Genomic DNA, 26236 nt, shown 5'->3' on the forward strand with positions numbered 1-26236 from the left:
AACATTTAAAAGGCATTTGGGTGGGTATATGAATAGGAAGGGTTTGGAGGGATATGGGCCAGGTACTGGCAAGTGGGACTAGATTGGGTTGGGATATCTGGTCGGCATTGACGGGTTGGACCGAAGGGTCTGTTTCCATGCTGTACATCTCTATGACTCGAGGTGATTTTCTGCCAATCCAGTTCCTGATCTCATCAATGTCATTGAGAGGCAGTAGAAGCAAATGTTAGAAGGTTTCTATGTTAGAAGGTAAGGATGAAAAATATAGACAGACTAGTAGCTCTGATACAGTCAGTTACTGACAAGAACTAGCCGTGGACCCTGGCACAAAAGAGTAATTGAACAGCCCAGTTCGGGACCTGCCAATTTTTGGAGACAAAGGGAAAGATATGATTGGAACTGGACTGTAGGATTTGCTTCCTTTGCCTTATTCCTCTGCTGTCTCAACATTAAGAGCTTGTGACTCAAAGTATGATGCAATTTGATGGGTAAGCTGTCACCATATCAAACAATTGGTAGTACTTCAAGGAAAGTTTCAGAGCAGCTTTGAAGACTTTTCTTTGTGAACGCTGGCCTTCTGAGTGTTAAGCCCTGGCAGGGAACATTCAATCAGCTGTTTCAGCACAGCCGTCTGCAAACCAAAGTGATGACTGCTTAACAAAGACCTCTATAAGTCAACAGAAGACCTAGCGTACAGAGTAACTGTCATCAGCATATCCATGTACTGAAGAAAGACCTGAATGGCATGTCAGGAACACACTAGAATATTACAGAAATTCCATTAGCAAAGTCTCCACTACATCTTCCAGATTTAACAGGAACTAAGAAATGCTCGTCTTCTTCCTGATGTCAGCTCCCAAAATAGTTTTTTAAACTCTGCAAAACCTTGCAATGGACTGGACACTGCCAAAATGGCCCAGAAAACCCAGTTAATTGACATATCCACAGCCCCATTAAACCCAGTGGCGATTTAGGACTTGCTGACCAAAAACAACTGTTGCAAGGCCACCGAGACAGTTAGAGAATGATGCTGGTGGGATCAGTCTATTCGGTGCAATCACAGGTACACTTAGCGTTTAAATGTTTTAAGATTTTAAATTCAAACGAAGGTATGCTTTACTTCCATGCATTTTTCTGATCAATGCTTCCTCTAAGCTGTGCAGCCATGCCCACACACTGACCTTGGAGACCCATGCAGTAGCAGGAAAATTAGAGGGAACAGAGTTTCTGATGGACAATGTTGTACTATGTCCAATGAATTAGTTTAATAAGCTTCTTTAATTTAAAGACAAAAATAGTTATTTAATTCTTTCAAGGAATGCAGATGTCTCCAGCAAGGCCAATATTTATGGCCCATTCCAAACTGTCCAAAGAATAACTTATGAGGTCACAATGTTATTCTTTTATTCAGTATAAAATATCTATGCATTCACTGTCATAATAATAGATTAAATTTGATCAGATAACTACTGCAACATGTCTGCTGCAAATACACGTTTGAACAGAGAGTTGAATTGGTGTTTACCATCAATATCATTCAGTACACAGGGTCTGTCTGCTTCAGGCTCCTGTGCACCTTTGCAACACAGCCCATACTTGTTTCATGACTTGCACCCAGTTATGAGGAAGTGTTCAATAAATCATCTATTTATGGGGTGAAAAATTGAGTGTACACCATGTTGTGATCTAGAAAGAGGTTGATCATAGAATCATAGAGCTGTACAGCATGGAAAAAGAACCTTCAGTCCAACTCAATGCCAACCAGATATGCTAAATTGATCCAGTCCCATTTGCCAGCACTTGGCCTATATTCCTCTAAACCCTTCCTATTCACATACCCATCCTGATGCCTTTTAAATGTTGTAATTGTACCAGCCTCCATCACTTCTCTGGCAGCTCATTCCATATATACACCACCCCCTGCATGGAACAAGTTGCCCCTTAGGTCTTTTTAAAATCTTTCCCCTCTTACCTTAAATCTATGCCCTCTAGTTTTAGACTCCCCTACCCTAGGGAAAAGACTTTGGATATTCACCCTATCCATGGCCATCAATTTTATAAACCACTGTACGGTCACCCATGGGCCTTTGACAGTCCAGGGAAAATACCCCAATCTATTCAGCCTCTCCCTATCGCTCAAACCCTCCAACCCCAGCAACATCCTTGTAAAACTTTTCTGAATCCTTTCAAGTTCAGCAACATTTTTCCGATCAGAGCAGGGAGACCAGAATTGAATGCAGTAATCCAAAAGTGGTCTAACCAGTGTCCCGCACAGCCACAAAATGACATCCCAACTCCCACACAATGGTTAATTCCTATGACAAAAAAAAAGGCTAAAAAATGAGTTAACCTCATACGCTGCACTGATTCATATGCCTTGATCTACAACAGTTTCTAAATCGTCTGCCTCTGGATCATCTTTTGGCCTAAACACGTGGCTTTGCATCAGGACCCTATTGTTTTTCTCTTCACCACCACAAGGGTATTTCTTGCCACTTAAGAATACTAGCTTCCCAAGATTATATCCTGAATGCTGGCTTTGATCCAAACTGTGTTCATAACTAAACTACAGTTATATCTTCAAATTAAGGTGGGCAACATAATATCATTCCATCAGTATTTCACATATACAACTAAAAACACATTAATCATCAGATTGCTAGATCCAGAGCCCTTATTTTCTGAAGTTGCAATATAAAATAATGCATTTATATTAAACTGGATTTCTCCTGCTGTTAGCTATAATAATGAACAGAGGTACCTTAAAAAAAGGGAAAATGCCTCCTAGGTGACTACTTTCTGTACTATATTTGAAATACATTTCTGAAATAATTTGGAATAAACTGAAGCATTCTCCTTCAAACCCATGGGTCCTAACCAAAACTTCACAAATAGTGCAAGTCATGGAAAAATCTTGTTATAGAATAATACAGCACAGAAACAAACCCTTCAGTTCTACTAGTCCACGCCAAACAATCCCCAACTCACCTAGTCCCACTTGCCTGCTCCTAGCCCATATCCCTCCAAACCTTTCCTATTCATAGCTCGACCTAAATGTCTTTTAAACATTGCAATTGGATCTGCACTCACCACTTCCTCAGGAAGTTCATTCCACAAACGAACCACCCTCTGGGTAAAACATTTGCCCATCAAGTCTTTTTTAAGCCTTTCTCTTCTCATCTTAAAAATGCACCCCCTAGTCTTGAAATCCCCCATCCTAGGGAAAAGACAATTAACACTAACTCTATCTGTACCTCTCATTATTTTATAAACTTCAATCAGGCCTCTCAATCTCCTACCTCCACTCAAAAAAAGTCCCAGCTTACTTTTTTTAAAAAAAATATCCTTTGTGCTTTTTCCATTATTGATTGAGGGTCTTTTCCCAATGATCTATTCCCAAATATTAAAAAAAGGCTTGAAATTGACACAGCCGAAAAGATCAAATTAATTCTCAATGATTTCTTTGATTCTGAATTCCCATTATACCTGCTGTGAACTCCATAACAGATTTCCCCAGCAAATTTTGTTCTATATGTGCATATTTTTTATATATACATACACATACACCCCCCACAGGAAGATTAAGACACAGAATGGTCAAAATCAGAGCATCTGTGGCCAATACAGGTGGTTAAAGCGGCATATGGGATGTTTGTTTTTATAAGGGTCACTGACCCGAAATATTAACTGTGCTTTTTTCCACTCGTCACGATGGAGCTCTATAAAACATGAGGCCACAGTTGGAGGACTGAGTGCAGTTCTTGCCTCCACTCCAGAGAAAGGCTGTCACTGCAATAGAAAATGTGCACTAAGATTCACCAGGATATAACCAAGGCCAGAGCAAATCAGCTATGAAGAGAGATCAAATAGTTTGGAGTGTTTTCCTTGGAGCAGAGAAAGCTTGGGGAAACCTGATTGAAAAATACAAGGTTTGAGGGATGCAGACAGTTTAAGCGAAATTTAAACTTGTATAGATTAGATTCGATTAGATTCCCTACAGTGTGGAAACAGGCCCAACCAGTCCACACCCACCCAGACCCATTTCCCTCGAGCTAATGCACCTAACACTATGGGCAATTTAGAATGGCCAATTCACCTGACCTGCACATCTTTGGACTGTGGGAGGAAACTGGAGCACCCGGAGGAAACCCATGCAGACACTGGGAGAATGTGCAAACTTCACACAGTCACCTGAGGCTGGAATCCAACCGGGGACTCTGGTGCTGTGAGGCAACAGTGCTAACCACTGAGCCACTTATAGTCAGGGGATGCGTGGAAAACAATTTTCACTTGGGGTTATGGGCATCTCGAACTCTGCCTAAGGTAGATAATAGAGGCAGGAAACTTCAAGACCTGTAAAAATGTATTCAGAGGAACACTTTAAATGCCATAGCATAGAATCTACTGGACCAAGTGCTGGAAAATGGAATTTGAATAGATGTTTGGTAATAGCGCAGACACAATGGGCTGATGTGTCTCTTTCCATGCTGTGAAAACTGATTCTTTAACACTGCTGACTCATGGCTTCCATTGCAAGCAATGGCAATAACCAAACACAGCCATTTCTGCGTAGTGCCACTAGATGGAGCATTACTTTAGTCCAACACTGCATTTAGTGGGTTGAGTCATACTCAAAAGACTACTCTTGCTTTGCAGAAATAAAACACTAACAAATGCATACATCCTAAACGACAGCTGACCTACCCTCTGTCACACACAGCTACACAGGCGAGAAACAGCACTGTGGGTAGGAATGAATTAAAATGCAAGAGTCTTCTCAAAACACATGTTCCCATTTTCAAATGCAGAGCTTTAAAGTTTGATGTCACCTTTCAACAAAGGGCCTGCCTTCCAAAAGCTAGTGAAGTGAGAACCACACCTTCCTCATACACATTCAAGAGGAAAGTACCCAAAATGTCCACATCAGCCAACAAAACATCTATTACCACCAGACTAGCCACTAAACAAAAAATATGAAGAACAGATGCTGGAAATGTGGAGAGTCAGCCAAACATACATTTTGGGTCTCTCAGGCTAGCTGCAGTGCTCCAGAAAAGCTCAGCACAAACTGGAAGAACAGTATTTCACTTATTTTTCCCTGCTTGGTACGCCTATGACCTTCAGTCAAGTAATTTCAGGGCCTGAGCACCTTCCTCCCTGTTCTTACCCCAACCCCTCTCACACCAGGCCTTGTCATCACATGTGCTGCTACCACAATCAATTTATTGTCAGCTCCAATGGCCCACAATCAGCAGCCATTCATTCTCCTGGTCTGACGACTACCCAACTTTTTGTCTGCCCAATTACTGTTCTCTCTCGCTCTGGGCTCCATCTATCATTTATTCATTCCCCCTCCCCCAAACTCACCTTCAGCAAACACACCAACCTTTTCCTAGCTACAATCAGTTCTGAAGAGTCACTGAACCCACAAGATGTGCGAGTTCAGTGGACTGGCAATAGTAAATTACCCATAGTGTCCAGGGATGTGCCAGGTTGATTAGCCATGGGAAATGCAGAGCTACAGGGATAGGCATAGGGATGGGTCTGGGCAGGATATTCTTCATAGGTTCAGTGTGGACTCAACAGACCAAATGGCCTGTTTTCACACTGCAGGGATTCTATGATTGGGTGTCACAGGAGGGTTTCTTGAAAGATTTTTTAATCAATGGGTGAAGTACAACCTTTCTTGTGAGGAATTCTTGCTGATGTATCTTCCAAGCTCCATATCTCAAAAATGACAGCATTGGTTTGAGGCTGTCAAAGCACACTGCTTCCAGAGCTGGGGAATCAAGGAAGATAAACAGAGCAAATCTGCAATTCAGGATAGCACATTTTTCAAAAAGAATTCAAAAACTGACACAGCAGCAGCAACTCAGACGCTCCGACTGTATCCAAAAAATAGTCAGTGCGCTCAATGAGTTGAGCAGCTCTGATGTGAGCTCCACCCTAGACACTAACCTGGATGGTTTGCCAACCTAAACGTACCTGTGGTTAAGTCTAGAACATGCTGTCTGTTAGATTTCCAGCACGCACTTCGGTTGTTTCTAATCCCTGAAATGAGCTCAAACTTCCTTTAAAAAAAAACTATAAAAGGGCATTCCTAATAAGAGTAAAATGCAAACTACAGATGAAATGCACATGGGGCAGTACAGAGTACAGTTCTCCTGTTAATCAAAAGGAAATCAGGCGACCCACACTAGAAACTGCATACAGGAATTTGAAAAGAATGTAATATCAATTTAAATTTTGTGATATATAATAACTCTTACTACAGCTCTTTTGAATAACATCGGTCTGTCAAATCAATTTAGACAAGACAGCATGGTTAATGAACTGAGCTTTGGACTTTGCTCGAGTTGAAGGTTTGTCTTCAAGCACCAACTTAGTTCTCAATCATGACTACAATGGTATTGAGAACAAAACTTATTTATTCAGCTGGATTACAGGAAGCAATAGAAGGTGTGCCCCACTCAAATGCAGAGTTAAACAACCACAGGAAATATTAACCTGAATTTATAATTGCATTTCTCCTAGGGTAATGATATACTATGTTTCCCAACAAGGACCTGGATTTGTGATGACAGGAAAGTAGGATAATTTCAGTTCCTGTTTCAGAGATACAGCAGGGATGCCAGAGGCTGAACACCCTCCTCAATTTGCAGGATAACAGGACTGTTCTGTGCAGAGTGAGGAGACTGGGCCTGTATCCCCCAACATTTAGGAGTGATGATGTCATCAAAACTTAGAACTTTCTTAAAGGGCTAGACAAGTTGGATGTGCTGACAAGTAGTTCAAAATGGTTATGGGAAAGGATAAGTTTTCCAAAGTTAAAATTTTTAATTGGAGTCAAGCAAATTTTAATGGTATGAGATAAGAACTTTCAAAAGTTGATCGAAGTAGATTGTTCACAGGTAAAACGGCGTGAGACAAGCGGGAGGCTTTCAAAGGTGCAATGACAAGGGTTCAGAGACATGATGTTCGTTTTAGAGTGAAGGGTAAGGCTGATAAGATTAAGGAGTAATGGATGAATAAAGTATTGAGGTTCTAGTCAAGAATAAGCGAGAAGTTTATTTTAGATATAAACAACTTGGTTCAATTTAATCTCCTAATCAACATAAAGAGTGAACAGGCATTCTTGAGAGAAACCAGGAAGACAATGAGGGGATATGAGATTGCATTGGCAGATAAGGTAAAGGATAATCCAAAGAGATTTTCCAAGTACATTAAGAGCGAGAGGATAAGAGGGGGTAGGGCCCCGAAAAGATCAAAGTTGTCGTCTTTGTGTTAAATCCCAAAGATGGGAGAAATACTAAGTGACTATTTCATGTCAGTTTCTACTGTGGAGAAAGAAATGAAGGCGAGAGAATGCAGAGAAATAAATTCTGATGTTTTGAAAACAGTTCACATTACAAAATAGTAAGTTCAGGAAGTCTTAGAGAACATAAAGGTGGATAAATCTCTGGGACCTGATCTAATGTACCCCAGATCATTGTGCGAATTAAGGGAGGAAATTGCGAGACTCTTTGCAGAAGCATTTGCATCATCTATAACTACGGCTGAGATGCTTCAAGGCGAGAGAGTAGCTAATAATGTACCTTTGTTTAACAAATATTGTAAGGACAAACCGGGGAACTATAGTCCTGAGAGTCAGCCTTCAGTTATGGGTGAATTGTTAAAAGTGATTTTAAAAGATAGGATTTATGGACATTTAGAGGGGCAAAAATTGATTTGTAAGGAAAATCTTGTCTCAAACTTGATTGAGGCTTTTTGAGGAAGTCACCGAAAGGATTGATGAGGGCAGAGCAGTAGATGTTATGTGTACTTGAACTTTAGTAAAGCCTTTGACAAGGTTCCGCATACTGGACTAATTAGTAAAGTTAGGTCACATGGGATTCAGGGTGAGCTTGCCAATTGGTTACATCATTGGTTTAACAGCAGGGCACAGAGTTGTGGTGAAGGGTTGCTTTTCAGACTGGAGGCCTGTCACCAGCGGTGTCCCACAGGGATCAGTTCTGTGTCTGCTTTTGTCGGTCATTTATATAAATGTTTTGGATATGAATACAGAATGTATGGTTAGTAAGTTTTCAAATGACGCCAAAGTTGGTGCATCGTCGACAGTGAAGAAGGTGTTCTAAGATTACATAGGGATCTTGGTTAAATGGGTCAATGGGCTCAAAAATGGCAGATGGAGTTCAATCTGAATAAATACGAGATATTGCATTTTGATACAACAAACAAGGATAGGGCTTATACAATTAATGATAGGGACTTGGATAGTGTTGTCGAACAGAGGGTCCTATGGGTTCAAACACACAATGCTTTGAAGTTTAAGTCACAGAGTGGTTAGAAAGGCATTTGACACACTTGCCTTCACTGCTCAGACCTTTCAGTATAGGAGTTAAAACATCATGTTGAGGCTGTACAGGACATTGGAAAGGCCTCTTCTGAAATACTGTGTCCAGCTCTGGTCAGCCAGTTACAGGAAGGATATTATTAAGCTGGAGGAGGTTCAGAAGTGATTTACCCGATTGTGGCCAGGTACAGAAGATCTAAGTTATAAAGAAAGGCTGGATACGCTGGGACTTTTTCACTGGAGCGTAGAAGGTTGAGAGGTGCCCTTATTAGAAGTTTATTAAATAATGGCGGGGTAGAGATAAAGTTAATGGCAGTTGTCTTTTCAATAGATGGGGATTTCATGACTAGGAGGCATATTTTTAAGGTGAGAAGAGAGAGATTGTCAGAAAGACGAGGGACAAATTTTTGTTTGAACAAAAGGAGGTTTGTGCATGGAATGAACTTCCAGAAGAAGCAGTGGGTGTGGTTACAATTAAAACCTTTAAAACACATTTGGGTAAGTACATGAATAGGAAAGGTTTGGTGGCATTGGGCCAGTAGCAGGCAGACGGGACTAGTTTATTTTGGGATTATGGTTGGCATGGACTGGGGGTTGGACCGAATGGTCTGTTTCTGTGCTGTATGACTCTAAGTGGATCTAGAACCAGGAGGCAGTCTCAGGATAAAGGGACAACCAAGTTAGGACTGAGATGATGACATTCTTCACTCAGAGGGCAGTGCATCTTTCAAATTCTCTAACCCAAATAGTTGTGGAGCTCGGTCGTTGAATATGTTCAACGCACAGATTTCTAAATACGAAAGATATCTAGACAGTGTGGGAAAATGGCATTGAGTCACAAATGTTACACAAGTTTAATGGCAGCCAATTCAATCTAATAGGACATTCGCCTGTCTTGTCCCTGTACTGAGAACACCTTCCATCAATGTGGATTCTGGTTGTACTAATTCCTGGACAAGGTACAGATGGGTAAACAACTTCCAGTCCTACAACTTCTGGCAATCTTCCTCAGGACACAAAAGCTAGCAAGATTGTAGCTGTCCTGTTCAATTTCTCCCAAAGGTTTTACTCATCTGCCTGAAATTACTAGCCCTCTCTGGACACTTGTCCAAGATGCTGAAGCCATTGGTGTGTACACTCTCAAAACCGAAATGTCAGTTATTCTAAACAAGTATGCAAACGTGGCATCCCACATGGAATCTCACTTGGCCATCATTCTCATTCTTGCTCAGATTCACATTCAGTGATAAATAAGCTGTGTTTATAATGAGGTTTTTCCTCAAGTTCTTTCATACCTCCAATAGCCCAGCTTCGACATCACTGATATGCAATGCCTGTAATGCATACAACTTCCAGCCCACATTACCAATATTCTTTCTAATAGTGTCCACATTTTCCAAAAACAGGTTCAATAGTCTCTGAAGTCTTCTTGGCAACTTCCCTAATTTCTCATTGTTCAGGAATTCAAAGAAATGCAGGATGATTGGAAGCACACAGGTAGATTGTTAAGCGAGTGCTGCCCAATATATTCTCATTCTTCTTCAACAGTCCCTCAACACACAGGCTGACTTTCTTCAACTCCAACACTGAGGGTCCAGGAGTGACTACATACTTTTATGACGTGCACATGTGCCCACAGGCGGGGCAGGTGGTGTTTGAAGAGGTGGGTGGGTTCCACATGCTCCTCTCTGTTTGCCCTTGGTCTCCAGTAACTCACTTTTCTGTTTGGCTGGTCTTGGGCAAGACATTCCCACAATTTGGTGGGAATATGACATTTTCCCAGGGTGAGGACACACCTGAAGCATTTTCTCTACCTGCCTGATAACCACTTGCCATAATGCAGACAGGAGCAGACACCCAGTTTTGCAACTCAGCCCTGTGTACAATGTGACCTGCCAGTGCAGCTAACTGACCATGACCAGTGCCTTAATGCTGAAGACTTGGCCTGAGACAGAATACTAATATTAGTGTGCCTATACTGGCAGTTGATTTGCAGGGCTTTGCAAAAGAATCACCAATGATATTTCTCTTGTGATTTGAGATGTTCATTGTACACATACAATGTCTCTGACAGATACAAAATAGCACGTAACACTTCTGGTCTATGGGTCACAAAATTTGTCATCAAACACACTGCTCCTCAGATAAACCTTGCTGAATTTCATCACCAATGTCTTCCCTTGCTGAGAGGTGGCTGACATATATCAATTGATTTATGTTGTCCACTGGCTCGCCACTGGCTCTGACAGACAGGAGACATCACAATGAGGGAGCAGGCTGGTAGAGAATCTACATCTTCAGAATGTTTAGCACAAGGCCTGTTCTCTCATATACCATTGAGAACACATGAATGGCTTAGAGCTTGGCCTAAGTTTGCACAAACGTTGGCCGCAAAAATTGTTGCTACATACTAGCTTTATTGAAATTGGGTCTTGTTGAGGTGATCATATTCACCTGTGCCTCTGGATGGATGGTAACACCATTGTAACTACAGCAGGGGCTTTTTTCTAAGCCATTGGGAGAAAGTGATTAAGGGGATTCTACCAAAGGCCTTCCCTGTGAAGAACAGAACCAACCAGTCTGTCATTACCAGAATCAGTTGTCGTCTTTTCGGAGGATAGTTACAGATCAGCTAGAGCTCCTCTTAAAACAGATGGAGGAAGTACAGTCATACAATTGTACCAAGAGTGCTTTTCAACCATATTCTACCTGCATCAGTAACCTTGGTGGCTCTCAACAGGTTTTGTTCTCATGCCAGGCTGAAACTGTGGTAGTGGGTATCGTGCTGTGGACTGTTATCAAGGGTATCCAAGTAGAGGACTGAGGTAGTCCTCAAGGTGCTACTTCCAAATGACCCTGATTGCCTCTCTGGCCTTGGAGAGAGCGATTTCTTTCTCATTTGACTGTAAACCTGCTTTCTTTCCTTCATGTTTCAGTGGAGCTTCCTGTCTAGAATGCCAGGTGTTTGCAGTTTAGGAGCTCTTGCATCTATTACCCATGACAAGTTAGGAATCCAGCTATGGACAAGTACACTTCTGCTTAGTAAATTATATAAGTTTAAAATCACAACACCAAGTCATAGTCCAACAGGTTTATTTGCAAGTACAAGCTTTGGGAGTGCTGCTCCTTCGTCAGGTAACTAGCTCACAAAACAGCAGCGCTCCGAAAGCTTGTACTTTCAAATAAACCTGTTGGACTATGACCTGGTGTTGTAGGATTCCTAACTTTGTCCACCCCATTCCAACACCGGCATTTCCACATCACAGTAAATTATAGACAGTTGGGCTCGGAATAATCATTGTAAAACAGTTTTCTTCAGTTGTCACGTATCTGTTGCTAATACAAAATGTTTTATTCATTAGCAAATGCTTGACATACTTTTTACTGAATAGTGGTAGAACAGTTAAGTGTTTCCTGCTGACTTCTCATTCTACCTGATTTTAGCAAAATAGCACAGCATGAATACACTGCGGCCATAGCCCAGTGGTGGACGGATTGAAACCCTCCTCTGTCATTTGTGCTCTCATTACCAGGAGAAAACTGGATTAAAAAGCAGTGGGAGCTCTTGTGATGCGGTAACAGTGTCTCTACCTGCAGACTCAGTTCAAATCCGACCTGCTCCAGAGGTGCTGACCATCTCAGTATTGTAGCACTTGCTGATATATTGAAGGGTTTCCTATTACAATTAGCGTAACAACTAAAACAGTGTGAACTGTAGCTCACCAGTAGCTCGTGAGCCATTTCTACAGTAGATTGGCACACCGTCCATGGGCTGAAATCCTTACAGAGACTGAAGTTGAAGTGCTAACAAAGAAGCCTCATTATAGTCAATGCATCCCACATTTTTGACTACTTTAAAATAAAATTCGCTATTTCCATATTTCTTGGGGTAACACAGAGGGGAAACATAAGAGCACAGATAATTTACCAACACAGAAGCCAATGACCCAAAGCCAATCAGTAACGTGGGATTACAAGTTATTACCGGTTCAGAATATTAAGAAGTTAAAGAAAGGACTGCAGGAACACATCAGATGTGAACCTTAACTATTGCTAGAATGCACCTCAAACCAAGAAAATCACATGGCTCAGGAAAATGATCAAATAGCTCGGACTGCTAGAACATATTCAAGTTTAGTGTTCCGTGTTAAAATAATTTTCTCCTCCTGAAACATTACTCTCAGGAAAGGGATGAATGTGACATGGGATCCATAGGTCTGGATTGGCCACAGTGGCTTTAGATACGACCTGCCCCAGACCATCACTCCCCCCTCAGCCCCTTATTAACATACCCATGAATAAAAGGTACACATCTCTGATTGCATCTCACCCTGTAGCAGGCGCTCCTCCTGTTGGCTGAAGGTAGAGTGGTATTGGCGTCGAAGTCGTGGAGAAGTCCGCACCTCGCTCGCCTGGCTTCCCATCTCAGGAGCACCAGGTGGAGCCGAGTGCTCTTAATGGGAAACACAAAAAGGAAGAAATAAGAACAAAACAAAAGTCAATTGGGTTCCCAAGCCAGACAGGAGGGACTGGACCAGATACCAGTGAAAGCCAGCACTGAACAGTACCAGTTGTGGCTCACCAGGTAGCACAGTCGCCTCCGACACACCGAAGTTCCAGGTTCAAGACCCATCCCCTGGGTTCAAGCAGAAAAACCTAGGCTGACATACCAGTGCAGTTCTGAGGGACAGCTGCACTGTCACATGTTCCCTCTTACAGTTGAGACGTTAAGCAGAGGCCCACCTGCCCGCTCAGTGGCACTATTTTGAACAGGAGCCAGTATTTATCCCACAATAAACAATGGAGAAACCAGGGTAAATCTGCTCATTACTACTTGGCTTCCTTGTGAGAGTTTACTGTTGCTTCACTTCAACAAAATATTTAATAAGCTGTGAAGGACGTTTGGGATTTTGTGAAAGGTGCTAAATAAATCAAAGCTTTTCCTTAGTCATTCCCAACATGTTTAGGATAGATTGCATCACATTAAAATACAATCCATCAGAAAGACCAGTTCAAATACACAAAGCATTGAAGCAGATCCACACTATATCCAAACATCTGGACTGGACCATCACCAGCAACTGATAGGTAATATTATAGCAGCTAATATTTAACAGCTAACCACACACCTTGCTAAGTACAAAGACTAATAAGTGAAGAGAATGCTTCAGAAAGTACAAACTTATGTCATGCCACATTAGCTCAACATCATTCCAATGACATGACATAATCATAATGATGCCAGAAAGCTACAACAAAGACAAATGTTCAAAATATTCATTAGGGTCGGGCAGCATCTGTGGAGAGACAAACTGATTCAACATTTCAGGTTAACGATGGTTCATCAGAATTCTAACAGTTGTGTTGGCTAGTTATCACAGGGGTTACCACAGGGATAACTGGTTTTGGATGGCTAAGCATCCATTCAACATCACTTCGATGTCAGCTATGAAGCAGAATTCACTAAACCCTAGATCGTTTGGGGAACACAGACCATTGTTTAGATCATTCAGGTACAGGTTACTTTTACCCTATTGCTGACATGTAGTTTCAATCCTAATTCTGCTCAGTAAAAGAGGAACTGCAAGTTTAAACATTTGGTGCATGTTCTTGCCTGAGGAGCCAATGGTGCAAAGCTACGACCTGTGGGACTATGACTGAACCCCTCCAAAAGGATATTATGGGGTTGGTGGAGTGGACAGATAGTAATGGATAAAATTCAATACAAGTGTGAGGTGATGCATTTTGATTTTGATTTTGATTTGTTCTCTTGTCACTTGTATTAAGATTCAGTGTAAAGTACTAGTTTATGTGCTACCCAGACAAATCATACCTTGCATATCAGAATAATTGAACAGCATACAGAATATAATGTTACAGCTACAGAGAAGATGCAGAGAAGGACCAACTCTAATGCATGAGAGGTCCAACCATAGGAAGAATATGGGCAGACTGTAAAATGAGAGGTACAATTGTAAAGGGGGTAGGAGTATGCAGTTTTGCTAGTTGACCAATAAAAATGGCAGGTCAGATGGTGAGGAAAGCAGTTAAGCAAGCATACAGTATCCTGGACTTTATCAAAGGGACATACTAGACAAGAGCAAAGAGGTTATGCAGAATTTATATTCAACACTCTTAAAGATCAGCTGAAATATTCGTTGGGGTTCTAGCACCAAGTTTTAGGAAGAATGTGAATGTATTGGAGTCAATGCAGAGATGAGAAACTTCAGTTATGAGGACAGATTGGAGAGGGTGGAACTGTTCTCCTTTGAGGATTGACAATAAACAGGAGATCTAATAAAAATTTTCAAAATCACGAGGTGTCTGGAGAGTGGAGATAGGGAGAAACTGTCTTTGCTTGTAAAAGGACAGAACAAGACAGTACAGATTTAAAGTGATTGGTCAATGTGACATGAAAAGAACTCTTCTCTCACAATGGATGGTGAAGTAACTCCATAGAGGCTGGTACCCCATCACCAAGCCACCCTTGTTTTACACAGAGAATCCTTGATACTGATCCAGCTCCCTCAGAGCCAGTTCTCAGAGAGAATAGAACCTCTGACACTCCTGTTTATATCTGTCAGCCCGGGCTCCCCGATGGGACCAGATTAACAGACCCAGTCAGGAAACTCACTCTGAAGTCCGCCTGGCTGACCTCATTATAATCACTATTATGCAGAATTTATATTCATTTATATTCATTTATATTCAGCTCTTCCTCGAGGCCTTTCCCTGGTGGGCTGATACTCAGAGTACCCATATCATATACTTCAGGTAAATCTACAGCTAAGAAACTGCTCTGAAAACTCAAATTTTGAAGGCGGAGACAAATTTATATTCATAAATTCTGCATATCACAGGCTTGGACCCGAAATGTACTGCTTGGACATGTGGAGGAGGCAGGTTCAATTGAGGCATGCAAGAGGACATTGAATCATTAGCTGAATAGTATTGGGGAAAATGGCTGGTAAACGCACAAAGTCATCATGTATTGGAGAGTCAATGCAAACACAATGGGCTGATTAGCTTCCTTCAACACCATGACAATCTGCAATCTAGTTAACTGGTTCTGATGAATTTAGATGAGGTCATTGATGTGAAACATTAACTGTTTCTTTCTCCACAGATACTGTCTGAACTATTTCTAGCATTTTTTAAAAATTTGAATGACTCAGCTCTTCCTCGAGGCCTTTCCCTGGTGGGCTGATACTCAGAGTACCCATATCATATACTTCAGGTAAATCTACAGCTAAGAAACTGCTCTGAAAATTTTGAAGGCGGAGACAAATTTCCAGCACAGCTGCTAAAACAATTGACAACTTCAAAAACAGTCAGCATTGTATACAAAACCATCGATAGCCACAGGTGGGGTGCTGGAAGATTAGAGGTTGGCTAATGTGGTGCCATTGTTTAATAAGGGTGGTAAGGACATGCCAGGGAACTTTGGACTGGTGAGCCTGATGTCGTCAGACGGAATGCTGAGGGAGGATGTACATGTATTTGGAAAGGCAAGGACTGATTAGGGATAGTCAACATGGCTGCGTGTCTGGGAAATCATGTCTCACAAACGTGATTGAGTTTTGTGAAGTAACAAGAGGATTGATTAGGGCAGAGCGGTAGATGTGATCTATATGGACTTCAGTAAGGCATTCGACAAGGTTCCCCATGGGAGACTGATTAGCAAGGTTAGATCTCATGGAATACAGGGAGAACTAGCCATTTGGATACAGAACTGGCACAAAAATAGAAGACAGAGGGTGGTGGTGGAGGATTGTTTTTCAGACTGGAGGCCTGTGACCAGTGGAGTGCCACAAGGATCGGTGCTGGATCCACTACTTTTCATCATGCTCATATCCAAATCATTTATATAAATAAGAGATAGACTTAGTAAGTTTGCAGATGACAGCAAAATTGGAAATGTAGTGGACAGCGAAGATGATTACATCAGGATCTTGATCAGATTGGCCAATGGGCTAAGGAGTGGCAGATAGAGTTTAATTTAGATAAATGTGAGGTGCTGCATTTTGGGAAAGCAAATCTTAGCAGGACTTATACACTTAATGGTAAGGTCCTAGGGAGTGCTGCTGAACAAAGACACCTTGGAGTGCACGGTCATAGCTTCTTGAAAGTGGAGTCACAGGTAGATAGGACAGTAAAGTCAGCATTTGGTATGCTTTCCTTTATTGGACAGAGTATTGAGTACAGGAGTTAGGATTTCATGTTGCTGTTATATAGGACATTGATTAAGCTGCTTTTGGAATATTGCATGCAATTCTCATCTCCTCCTTATCGGAAGGATGTTGTGAAACTTGAAAGGGTTCAGGAAAGATTTAAAAGGATGTTATCAGTGTTGGAGGATTTCAGTTATACAAAGAGGTTGAACAGGCTGGGGCTGTTTTCCCTGGAGCATTGGAGGCTGAGGGTCGATCTTTTAGAGATTTATAAAACCATGAGGAGCATGGATAGGGTAAATAGACAAGGTCTTTTCCTTACGGTGGGGGAGCCCAGAACTAGAGGGCATAGGTTTAGGGTGAGAGGGGAAAGATATAAAAGAGACCTAAGGGGCAATTTGTTCACGCAGAAGGTGGTACGTGTATGGAATGAGCTGCCAGAGGAAGTGGTGGAGGCTGGTACTATTGCAACATTTAGGAGGCATTTGGATGGGAATATGAATAGGTAGGGTTTGGAGGGATATGGGCTGGGTGCTGGCAGGTGGGACTAGATTGGGTTGGTCTATCTGGTTGGCATGGACAAGTTGGACTGAAGGGTCTGTTTCCGTGCTGTACATCTCTGTGCTTCTGTCACTCTATGAAACAACTCAAATTTCTTTAAAATGACAATTTACCCAACCTCCCAGCGCTGATAAATTATTTAATAAAAGCAAAAACCCAGATCCACGTCTGTCAAAAACTACTCACTTCTTCCTTGGGCTGTACCCTGTATTTCCTTGAAAACAGTCCATTTGATTTTTGAGTTACATTGTTAATGTGTCTGTCTGTAAACAAACAGGTGAAAACAATACCTCAAGCCACCTTCAATGCCAGAGATTTAATAACTCGGAGTCCCCTTAAAAATGGGGTAGAGTGCTAAAGAAACAGCCAAATGTATCACTTACCCAAAGTTTGGTAACGTAGAAAATAGGAGTAGAACACTGGCATTCGAGACTGTCCCCCTCTCAATTCAATTAGATCATGGATACGTTTCTACTTCAACTCCCCCTCCCCCCACTACATCGCTTTCTTTCTTACTATTCAGAAAAAGATTCCTAATACTACAGGTGGATCAGATTTCAAGAGCCAAGGACACTGCAGGAGTGGATGTGGAATATGATATGATGAGGTAATGCTACTAATACAAAGTGCCTCCATCACACTGATTTTTTTTCTCAACCACAGTGGTTTTATTAGGAACAGTAGCACTGTTAATGCTTCCAGACTCGTAGCTTGAAAATTCAGCACCACATTATTAAATAAAAAAAGCAAGAATTAGTAACAGCAAGCAGGTAATAAATAGATTATCCCAAGTAGTCATCTGATTCACTGATGTCCTTTACAGGAGGAAACCTGTCAAACTTGCCCAGGGCTCCAGACTCTCGGGAAGATGGTTAACTCTTCACTGTCCTCTGAAATGGCCTCCTAAATTGCTCAGTTATCAAGGCAGTTCATTCCCACTTACTTGTGATCAATGAGGAATGGGTAATAGGTGCTGGTCTTACCAGTGACACCCAGACGCTCACCTTGAACTTGCTTTGCCATAACAAGAGAAAATTAAGGATGACTTGCAGCACAGTAGTTGCATCCCTGTCTCTGAGGCAAAGCTCCAAACACATTGATTATCAACCTTCAAGACTTTCCAACACAGCCAATATGGCAGGCAGCTCCAGTAGGAGAGATTCCCTAGTCAGCCAAATTTGATACAGAGCAGTGCCCCTCACGCATAATCTCTCACAGCAGGCTAGCAACTTATTTTAAGGGGAAAAAAAACTATGGAACACAGACTCAAAAATGTGTTACATTTGCCTCAGACGCATGAAAACCACCAAGAGGAACCAGCAGACATGGCACCCAACCAAAAAAAAAGACACGTCTTTGAGGGGGACAGAATGAACTGCAAGACGAAAGGAATCCAGAGTTTTCAACGTTGACTGACATTTTCAGAGCTGTCAAAGAATTGCAGAACAATGGTACAGAAAACAAGACCGAGCAAGTGTTCTTTTTGGACGAAACATTGAACAGATGTTGCTCGACTGCTATGGCAGATTACAAAATGCATTGACTGAAGAGTCAGAAACCACAAGCAGCGGTCACCACTTATCCTTCACCCAACATCAGTAAAAAGCACATTAGTCATGTACTGTATTTTCCAAGCACTGCTCTGATACCATGTTAGCCAGCTTAACAGTAGCAACACCATAACATACAGTCAAATAGTACCTTTACCATGATAAAACAGCCTAAGAGGAACATTACAAAGGAAAATGTGACAATAGATGATCTAAAGTGGAGACAAAGTAGGCTTTAAGAACTATGTTAAAGTAGACAAGAGGATGAATGACAGCAGAGACTTAACTGACCTCAGTCACCAGCAACTGAAATCTGAGATGCACAGAGATCTCAGATGGTTGGGGGAATGGGGCAAGTCAGAGAGAGCGAAGGGTAGGGCAGGGCCACAAAGGGGTTTGAAAATGAAAAGAGGGGAAACATTTGTTTGAAGAACTACTAACAATATCAACTAACATGGAGCCAGCAGGGAGGTTACTGAGTGATCAGAATAGGATCTAGAATTTACGACCTGAGTTTCATGATCAAAATGGGGACATGAGGAAAAATGAGTTAACAATGAGTGTTCAGGACAAGGGCAGGGGAAGAGTTTTAGAGGAAGTTTAGTCCAATAGACCAGAAGGGAGGACAGTGGTAGAAGCCACTGATTTGTTGATCGTATTCTTAGTGACAAAGAATTACATGAGTTCCACACACTTAGAGTCATAGAGATGTACAGCACAGAACAGACCCTTCGGTCCAACTCATCAATGCCAACCAGATATCCAAACCTTATCTAGTCCCATTTGCCAGCACTTGGCCCATATACCTCGACCCTTCCTATTCATATACCCATCCAGATGCCTTTTAAATGCTGTAATTGTACCAGCCTCCACCACTTCCTCTGGCAGCTCATTCCATACACGCACCACCCTCTGTGTGAAAAAGTTGCCCCTTAGGTCCCTTTTATATCTTTCCCCTCTCACCCTAAACTTATGCCCTCTAGTTCTGGACTCTCCCAACCCAGGAAAAGATCTTGTCTATTTACCTTATTCATTCCCCTCATGATTTTAGAAACCTCTTCTAAAGTCACCCTTCAGCCTCCGATGCTCCAGGGAAAATAGCCCCAGCCTATTCTGATCTCCCAATCACTGTTGAAGGATTTCAGGGAAAGCAGTGGTCTACAGTCGGGGAAAGGAGTTGAGTTTTTTTTGGCCTGGGAGGTTTAATCATTGAATTCCAGGATGATTCTGGATTAGTCAGTCATTTAGAATGCTCCATTTGTTGCAAAACATTTCGAAGGAATTATGAAGATGTCAAATGCACCCAAGTCCAAGTTGCTTTATCACAATCTGGTTTTATTGATCCTTTTGTAAGGAACAGCAAAGAAGCAGGAATATCATCTACATTTGGTCTCAAGTTGATGAGTCAACACGTCTGAGCGAAAATCCCGATTTAAGTAGCCTAATCTTGTTGTAATCTTGTATTATATTTGTAATCAATGACAACTTAACTCAAATTGTTCAAGTTGACTGTGGAAATTAGATACGTAGCAAATCAATTACTTATATAGTTAAATTAGAAGACTCTCTCTGGAGTGAAGCACGGCAGAAACACTTGGAAATCTTCCTGGATTACACAAAAACTTGGCGAGTGCTCCGCCCTGGCCACAGCCCTCCTGGCTATAAACAGCATCCAGTTGCATCACTATGAAAACAAAATTGGAGGTGCATGAAGTGCAGTTGACAGACCACTTGGCAAAACAGTCTGCACAGAAATGACTCAGTCAGGCTTGTAAAAGGTCTGGGTTGCAGCACTTTCCCGATAGTCAGATTAACAAGAATGTGCCCAAATAAGGTCAAACTGAGGTCAAGCACTGATCAAAAATGTGACTTTTACCTCTCTTTTCAACCTCTTGGTGGGATCTAAAGAGGAACCATGTACCCCCTCTCAACTTGGTACTGCAAATATACAGTAAGAAAATGAAAAGGAAGAGGAAGAGGAACTTAGCTGTTCAGATTGAAGGTGGTGATTCACTCCACATCTCCTGGGTACCAAAGGATCACTGAAAGCCTCGGTCATAATGACAGAGACGTGTTTACCATTAATTCCAATTTTACTAGGACTCTGTGATGCATACTTGGTCAATTGCTGTTTTGATGTCAAGGTAAGAGTGTAAGAAGTTGGTCAAACACAGCAGGCCACCTCCTGATGCTGCCTGGCTTGCTGAGTTCTTCCAGCCTCCTGAATTCTAGCATCTGCAGTTTTTTGTCTCTAGTGTTGGTGTCAAGGGCAGTCACTTTTGGGTCAGATCTGGAGTTCAGTTTCGGTTGGATATCTGGATCAAGGCTGTAATTAACTGAGGGGCTGAGTGGTCCTGGTGGAAACCAAATGCAGCAGAGAGCAGGTTATTCCCTAGGTGCAGTTTGATAGCGCTGACAAAGACACCTCCATCATCTCTCTGGTGATTAAATGTAGACCTGATAAATGGTAATTGGCTGGGTTGGATTTGTCCCACTTTTTGTGAACATGGTGGGGATGATAGCATCTGTTAACAGCCACCTTGGTCAGGCTCAGTTCCAGGAGGAGATACTCTAAGCGACCTCACCAGGTGGACAAGCATTAAGATTGTGGAACCATTTGCATGGTAAAATGACCAAGAGCAGCCCTCTCAGATTATCTGTTTTTGCTCCACCATTGGAAGAGGATGTATTGGACACAAAAGCTCAGATTAATATAGCAGATTCAATTTAAATTAATTCAATCATCACAAAAGCTCGCAAATAACATTTCATTAAGAGCCACATACTGTTATGAAGATGTGGGTGTACTGTATCTTTGAGTTAGTGCTGGAAGTGACAGCACCAAGTGTTTTCAATAAGACACAATGCAACACATGCTCCAGCTACTGGAGTAGCCGGTTGCCTGGAAATGACAAAACAGATTTGAATTAGGCCAATCAGTTTAAATTATACCCTGAAAAATGCGAAATTCCTATCAAGTTTGAATTGAGTATAGTGACAATCTTAAAAGCCAATGACACAATCCGATGGTCCGGGGTATAAGACCAGGGAAAATTGAACAGTTGGGAGGAAAACTGCCATCAGACCAACAGCTGTAGACTGCTCATCAGAACTGTCAGAGGTACCTGTCTAGAGAAGGAGTTTGCACAGAGAAAAACCTCACCACTGACCTGGAGAGCCAATCTACCAATAAAGATGAAGAGAAGATTCAACTGCTGGCTGGTTTTAAAATTTGAATTTTCCTGTAAATCTTAATTTGAAGTTTTATCGGACTAGTATTATAGAAGGGTTAGAGGAAGGAATTGTAAAGAGTTGTTAGTTAACTTTTACTTTAAATAGCTCATGGCCACTTGAATGTTTACAGATTACTGCACAGGCTATATCTTTTCTGTGTTGCTGGTTTTAAATGAAGTAGGAGGGTTTACCCCACGTCGCAACCAAACAGACATGAGGACATGTTGCTCAGAAGCCAGTTTTGAGTGAGTGTGCAGCTTCAACAATACTGAAAAGGTCAATGCCATCCAAGCCAAAGTAGCCTGCTCAAAAGGCACCTCATCCATCACCTTAAACATTCCCTTTAATATCAGTGTGCATCTTCTAGAAGATGCATTGCAGTAACACCCTACAACTCCTTTAACAGCACGCTCCAAATCCATGACCACTACCAGTTAGACGTAAAAGGGCATTGGGTGAATGGGAACGTCACACCAAAAGCTCTTCCCCCAAGCCACCAAGCTCACCGTATGGCAAGGCCAAACTTGCTGCAGAGCAAAATTTAGAACAGACCACATGACTCCCATTTCTCCATTAATCCCTCAAAGGGACAGTCCCAAAACAATTTTATTAACTCCATGCTTGCCACAAGTGTTGCATCTGCATAATTTCAGGGACTTGGCAAGGACCCCATCTCGCTCATCAGTTCTGACTAGTAGACAGATAAGACTTTTGGGAAATTGGTAGGCAGGTTATTGCTGCAGATTTCCAACCTCAGACTTGCACAGAGTATATCTAATGCTCAAGAAGTTCAGTTCTCCCAGAATCTTACAACATCTGCCCATTAAAGATAATGTTGGCCTCCAAAGCTCCCGAAATGAAACTGAGTTGATGTTAGAGCATGCTGATGAAAAGTCACCCTCAGCTGAAGCAGTAACTTCATCCCCACAGATGTTATCTGACGTGATGATTACTTCAAGCATTTTATTTGTCACTTCAGATTGCTGGCATCTGTAGTATATTGCTTTTGTAAGGGAACAATTCTTTCCCTGGTAGAGAGAACACCAAGTCAGAGGTGAGGCAAAGAATCAAAGAAATAGGAGGATGGGGTCATGGGAGATTACTCTTAGGATTAAAAAACTGTTCATGTGAAGGCTAGTTGGGTTAAATGGCAGACTTTTATGTGATAGTTTATAACGTGAGAGATAAGTAGTCGCTGCGCAGTCTCACTAAAACCACCCCCCACCCACTCAACAAAATGCTAGTACTCCTGTTAACAAAACAGGAAAGTTCTTAACATGGGGTAAGACGAATTCATGCCTAAGTTGAGAAACAGTCACAGGTATCTGTGACACCCTCACCAATCCAAACAGAGGCCCAATTTTACACACCATGACAGAACAGTCTCAAAAAGTGTGGTGCTGGAAAAGAATAGGACATCCGAGGAGCAAGAGAATCAATGTTTCCGGCATAAGCCCTTCATCAGGAATGTAGGAGCTGGGTGATGGGGGGACCTGACAGCTGAAAGATAAATAGGATTGGGGTGGGGGTGAGGTAGTAGGAAGGCAACAGGTAGATGCAGGTGGGGAGGATGGTGACAGGTTGAAGAAAAGGTGGTGCGGATAGATGGGAAGGGAGATTGACAGGTAGAACAGTTCAAGAAGGCAGTGCAGAGTTGGAGGGCTGGATCTATAATGAGGTGGGGCAAGGAGAGAGGAGTAAACTGACATTGACGCCGTGTGATTGGAGGGTCCCAAGGCAGATGATGAGGTGTTCTTCCTCCAAGCGTCGGGTGGCTAGTATTTGGCAATGGAGGCAGACCAGAACTTCATGTCCTTGGCAGAGTGGAAAGGGGAGTTGAAGTGGTCAGCCACAGGACGATGGCGTTGTTTGGTGCGTGTGTCCCAGAAGGAGAAAACAGAACTCCACTTGGAAATTTGAACTAAATCAAAATTATGGTACAAGCTTGGCCACTGTGGCTGGACATCCACATAACATTGGGCAAACAATCTTCCACTTTATGCTTGTGGTTCATTATCCATACAGAAAATTCCTTTCAGGAACACAGGACATTTCTCAAAAACTAGTATGTAAATATTAATTTAAAAATAAACTCAGAAGTCTAATTAATGATATTCATTGAAACTATTACAATGTAATGAGTGAGTCTACCTTCGGGTACACATTGTCAATGTATCAGTTTATATAATCATAACAACTAGGAGCAGGAGCAGACCAGTCAGCTCTTCAAGTCTGCTTCCCCCATTCAATAATAATCACAGCTGATCATCCAACTCAATGCCTTGTTCTCAATTTCTCCCCATACCCTTTGGTCCTTTTAACCCCAAGACTATTTATTGCTTTCTTGAAATCATTCAATGTTTTGGTCTCAACCACTTTCCACATGCTCACCACTCCGAGTGAATAACTTCCTCCTCAGCTCAGTCTAAAACCGCTCAACCACATCCTTAGACTGTGACCCTGGCTCGGGACTTCCCAATCATCGGGAACATCCTTAATATGTCCCTGCTTTTAGAAAAAATGGCACAACTAAGAGGGTGGCATTGGAGTACTGCCACTGGACTGGCAATCCAAAGACCCAGGCTAACATGGAGATATTGGCTCAATTGGCAGCTTATGGAATTTATATTTAATTAAGTAGTTTGGAATGGAAAGCTGGAGTGGTGACCACTAATTGTTGCAAAAACCTATCTAGTTCACTAATACACTTTGGTGCAGGGTCCCTTTCCCCAGTCTGGCCTAAATATGACTCCAGACCCACAGTAATTTGGTTCCCTCTTAACTGTCATCTGAAATGGCTTAGCACAACATTTAATTCAAGCATAATTAGGGATTGGCAGTAAATATTGATTTTGGCAGTAACACGCCCATCCGGTGAAAGAATTAAGAGGGACTGTAGGCTTTTCATTGAATGCATTTAATCATAATAAAGGACAACCGATACAATTCTTACTGTCGGTGACACTCAATACTTCCATCAAAATCCGTCAAGAATGGATCTCATCGAGGACAATTAGCTCATCAAATAAGCTTCCTACCTGGTTTAGTAATGCTGGAGTGCAGTTTGGAGTCCAATAGGGAATTCAAAGGAGATTACTTTAGCCACAGCATGGTGAAAAAATGGAACTGGTTACCACAAGCAGTGGGTGAAGTCAATTGTGTAGATCCAATTTTTATGGGAAACTGGATAATCATGAGGGAGAAGGAAACGGATGGTTACATTTATGGTTTCGAATAAGAAATAAAAAGGTAGGAAACTCAAGTGGAATATATATATATACTGGCACAGATGAGTTGGGCCGAACGGCACGATTCTGTGCCATATAACCTAGGTAAAAATCTTGTCTCTTCAAAATATTGTTAACCTTCCTCTCCTACAGCAAAGCACAATGTGAACATTCAAACAGAAATCTATCTGATCCTGAGTGCAGTTGACAACTAGAGACATAGCTGGCATTATCCATTCTTCTCACTCAGATTGTTCATTAAATTGAGAACATACAGCACAGACTGAGCCTCTGTCCAATCATGTATGTAGCATAGACATAGAACATAGAACATAGAAGAATACAGCGCAGTACAGGCCCTTCGGCCCTCGATGTTGCGCCGATCCAAGCCCACCTAACCTACACTAGCCCACTATCCTCCATATGCCTATCCAATGCCCGCTTAAATGCCCATAATGAGGGAGAGTCCACCACTGCTACTGGCAGGGCATTCCATGAACTCACGACTCGCTGAGTAAAGAACCTACCCCTAACATCTGCCCCCCCTTAATTTAAAGCTATGTCCCCTCGTAATAGCTGACTCCATACGTGGAAAAAGATTCTCACTGTCGACCCTATCTAAACCCCTAATCATCTTGTACACCTCTATCAAGTCACCCCTAAACCTTCTTTTCTCCAATGAAAACAACCCCAAGTGCCTCAGCCTTTCCTAATACGATCTTTCTACCATACCAGGCAACATCCTGGTAAACCTCCTCTGCACCCGTTCCAGTGCCTCCACATCCCTCCTATAGTATGGCGACCAAAACTGCACACAATACTCCAGATGCGGCCGCACCAGAGTCTTATACAACTGCAACATGACCTCAGTACTCCGGAACTCAATTCCTCTACCAATAAAAGCCAGTACGCCATATGCCTTCCTCACCGCACTATTTACCTGGGTGGCAACTTTCAAAAATTTGTGTACATGGACACCAAGATCCCTCTGCTCATCCACACTACCAAGTATCCGACCATTAGCCCAGTACCCCATCTTTTTGTTACTCTTACCAAAGTGAATCAACTCATACTTACCTACATTGAACTCCATTTGCCACCTTTCTGCCCAGCTCTGCAGCCTCTCTATATCCTGCTGTA

At 42.1% G+C, this 26236-nt stretch overlaps 1 protein-coding gene across 4 annotated transcripts in view; it reads right to left on the reverse strand.

Annotated features, from left to right (window-relative positions):
- Window positions 1–26236, reverse strand: part of LOC122542284 (myocardin-related transcription factor A-like) — a 200812-nt gene that overhangs the window by 108822 nt on the left and 65754 nt on the right. For 3 of the 4 annotated variants that reach the window (XM_043679871.1, XM_043679876.1, XM_043679872.1), the window contains one exon: window positions 12684–12806. The exons of the other annotated variant lie outside the window; for it this stretch is intronic. In XM_043679871.1, coding sequence (XP_043535806.1) covers window positions 12684–12806 — 123 coding nt within the window. The remainder of the gene's footprint in view (window positions 1–12683; window positions 12807–26236) is intronic. 4 annotated transcript variants of the gene reach the window in all.

Source organism: Chiloscyllium plagiosum, chromosome 39, assembly GCF_004010195.1.
Source record: "Chiloscyllium plagiosum isolate BGI_BamShark_2017 chromosome 39, ASM401019v2, whole genome shotgun sequence".
In the NCBI taxonomy this organism is placed as follows: Eukaryota; Metazoa; Chordata; class Chondrichthyes; order Orectolobiformes; family Hemiscylliidae; genus Chiloscyllium; species Chiloscyllium plagiosum.